At 28.5% G+C, this 3476-nt stretch overlaps 1 protein-coding gene across 1 annotated transcript; it reads left to right on the top strand.

Moving 5' to 3' along the window:
* Window positions 1–703: 703 nt before the first annotated feature.
* Window positions 704–2518, top strand: LOC116851396. Its single transcript, XM_032830735.1, has 2 exons — window positions 704–1370; window positions 2412–2518. The coding sequence occupies exons 1-2, from the start codon at window positions 884–886 to the stop codon at window positions 2516–2518; spliced, it is 594 nt and encodes a 197-aa protein (XP_032686626.1). The 5' UTR covers window positions 704–883.
* The last annotated feature ends 958 nt before the right edge of the window (window positions 2519–3476 follow it).

The raw sequence follows: 3476 nt of genomic DNA, 5'->3' as shown, positions 1-3476 counted from the left end.
TTCTGTGTAACATGTAAGTATACTCTGTATTTTTTATATTGTTTACTGTCGTTTAGATAGATTTGGAAATTATTTTACCCTACGGTCCGATTTTCGCGAGCAACGCCTACTTACTTCTCTCTTCGTCGCTCGGCAGGCCACCAAGTTGACAATTGCAGTCGACTGTCAGTTTCCTAACCTGTCGAGCGTGACGGGGAAATAAATAAGCGTTACTCGCGAAAATTAGGTCATACATAAACAACTCATAAACTTGAAATGGATTCTTTCGTGAAAACGAAACTTCAAGAATGGAGTCTCGCAACTTTTATTCCAATGTTCGAAGGTAAACCTCAGACAGCACAAGATCTCCAAAGGATGTCCCGGACGTTTTCAAGACATAGGGACGTTCTCAGAATGTCCTTAGGAACCCTTATAGAGATCTGTGTTGTTTGGGATGTAATTCTTTGAACTAGTGCTGGGAGTTCAGGATATTTTCTAGCTGACAGGAGCCTTTCTGCATATGCGTGAGATGACGTAGCAGCTCGACGTAAGCAGTTTCCAATGACGGCGTTAGGTACGAGTAGAGGATTTTTAGAGGATTTTTACATGCATAAAATACTCAGCCGTCTGTCTGTTGTTGTTTGCCCGCGAGTGGTTAGGTTAGGTTAGATGTAGTGAAATGTTACAATAATAAATTAGCATAATTAATATAGTTATAATAATTAGTGTAGCTGTGTGTATGAAAAAATGTGATAATATAATATGTATATATATATTATATATTTATAATAAATAAAATGTGATAAAAAAGTGCAAATTTAATATAAAGTGATACTGTGATAAGAAAAAGTGCAATTATAATATTAAGTTAATTAAAGAAAAAAATGCCGTATTGAAGAAAGAAATGGATCAACAACAGCCTTCGTCATCAAGTGGCATCGAGGAAAAGAAAAAGAAATGTGTGAGAAAAAAATTCCAGAATGCATGGCTAAATATGAATATTTTCAAAGATTGGTTGGCATCGTATGAAGACGATGAAAAAGTTCTCTGCACAGCTTGTAATAAGATGTTAATATGCAGAAAATCAAATTTAATTTCACATTCTAAAACAAAAAAGCATGTAGAAAATATGAAGAGTCGTAATGTCAGTTTATCTGTTTCATTGCCTGTTAAATATAATAATACTTACGTGGACCATGTTACTAAAGTAAAAATAGCGGAGATAAAATTATCTGCCTTTTATGCAACACATAATATAGCTTTTGAAGTAGTTCATGACATGGTTCTTTTGCTAAAAAATATTTTTACAGATTCACAGATAGCTAAAGATTTAACATTGTCATGGAGAAAGTGTACGCTAATTATTAAAAATATTTTGGCTAAACGCGAAAGTGAGAAACTTGTTAATAATTTATTAAATAATAAATTTTCCATTTTACTAGATGAAAGTACAAGTATTACAAATGATAAAACGCTTTGCATTTTAGTTAAATATTTTTCTATAGAAAATAAAACAGTTGTTATACAATCATTAGAATTAGTTTCTTTAGATGCAACAAATTGTTCCGCAGAAAAATTATATTCTGCATTTGAACAGTGTTTTAAAAGTAAGAGGATACCAATATCAAATATTGTAGGAATGGTTTCTGATAATGCTTCAGTTATGATAGGTGATTATAATTCTTTCATAAGTAAATTAAAGAAAGAGGTACCGGCTCTCATTGTATTAAAATATATATGCCATTCCTCAGCTCTTATCGCAAGTAAAGCTTGTGCAAAATTGCCGGATTCTTGTGAAAATCTTTTATACGCTACATATTTTTCTGGCATTGCTAAAAAATCAGCTATTCTGTGTGAGTTTCAAGCATTTTTTGGAGTAGCATCAAGAAACATTTTAAAATTATCAGATACAAGATCAGGTACTCGTCTTGCAAAAGTGTGTTGAGAGACTTCTCGATAATTGGGAAGTTTTGAAACATTACTTCAACTTGAAATCTTTTGAACATAAAAATAACTCGGCATATTTAATTTCTAATTCTTTAAACAATAAAATTTTTAAAGCATACATGTTGTTTTTGAAGTATTCTTTAACTTTTTTTAATACTTTTAATGCTTTGCATCAGTCAAGACAAATCTTAATTTATAAAATTGTTGAGAATTGTGAGCAGTTAATAAAACAGATAGGAAAAAATTTTTGATATGTAATGTTTTAAATAATATTTCTGATAATATTTTAAATCCGGAAAACTTTTTACCAGTTAATTGTAATGTCAATGTTGGTTCAGACTGTGAGTCATTTTTCTTAGCAGAATGTCCAGATTTTCATATTGAAGTAAAGTCGAATTGTCTGCAATTTTATATTACCGCGATGCAAGAAATGCTGCATCGTTTTCCATACAATGATGAAATCTTGCGCAAATTGAAATTTTTAGATCCCGAAGTAGCTTTGTATGAGGAAAATAGAGTCTTATTTCCAAATTTAACGAATGTAGCAAAACGTTTCGGAATATCTGACATTATGACTTTATATAATGAATGACAAATTTTACCTTCATAATTTAATGACGCGAATAAAATTGTTTTGGCCAATTTTGAAATTCTTGAAATGTGGAACACTATTTTTTGAGAAAAAAAAATTGTAATAATGAAACGTTCTTTCCAAATTTAAAAAAATTAGTACATGCTGTTTTATCTCTTCCACATTCTAATGCTGAAGCAGAGAGGATTTTTTCAATCGTCACTGATGTCAAGAATAAAAAGAGGAATTGTATTAATATCACTTCCTTAGACTCAATCCGCAAAATACGATCCAGCTTTTAGGCTCATAATGTAGATTTTAGCACTTTCCAAGTTGATTTTAGACACTTGGAACTGCATAATACTATAAATTTGTATAAAGAAAAGAATTTAAAAGTTCAAATGATACCAAAGATTTTAATGATGATAATGAGTATGAAGATAATATTAATTTTGATGAAATATAGACTGTAATATTTTATTTTAATATTAGCTTTTTAATATTTTTTTATTACTGAGATTAACTTTATATTGTTACATAAAAATTAACATTTATTATTATATTATACTACAGAAAAAATTTCTTTTACAGATTTAAAAATATTTAGTTATTTTTATTTGTCATGCTGTCATTGTCTTCCATATTTTGGAGCACTGGCACTTCTTCTCTTTTTATTCTGTTTATAAATTCATTAATTAACAATGCATTTCTGTCACAATAATTTCGAACAGATCTTCCCTTTAATAGATAATTTTTTTTTATATAATCATATACTTTTTATTATTTTTTATTTTCACATTTTCTGACAAATTATTTTTTATGCAATAATGATAATATTTTTTTTTATGTGATAGAATGTATCATATCCATGCAGTGCAATATTTTTTTTTATATTATAGATTTCTTATTACTTTATATATATATATATATATATATATATATATATATATATATATATATATATATATATATATATATA

The sequence above is a fragment of the Odontomachus brunneus genome, unplaced genomic scaffold (genome assembly GCF_010583005.1).
Source record: "Odontomachus brunneus isolate Ranch 3 - 2012 unplaced genomic scaffold, Obru_v1 Obru_scaffold_174, whole genome shotgun sequence".
Taxonomy (NCBI): Eukaryota; Metazoa; Arthropoda; class Insecta; order Hymenoptera; family Formicidae; genus Odontomachus; species Odontomachus brunneus.
Note: the sequence above shows the minus strand (reverse complement) of the source record. Positions and strands in the feature narration are given on the sequence as shown.

What these genes read in the sequence shown, in the direction of transcription:
- LOC116851396 (XM_032830735.1), top strand. Translation starts at nt 884, where the DNA reads ATGGATCAACAACAGCCTTCGTCATCAAGTGGCATCGAGGAAAAGAAA. An exon ending in TATTTTGGCTAAACGCGAAA is followed by an intron (nt 1,371 to 2,411) that starts GTGAGAAACTTG and finishes TGAAATTTTTAG; the next exon opens with ATCCCGAAGTAGCTTTGTAT.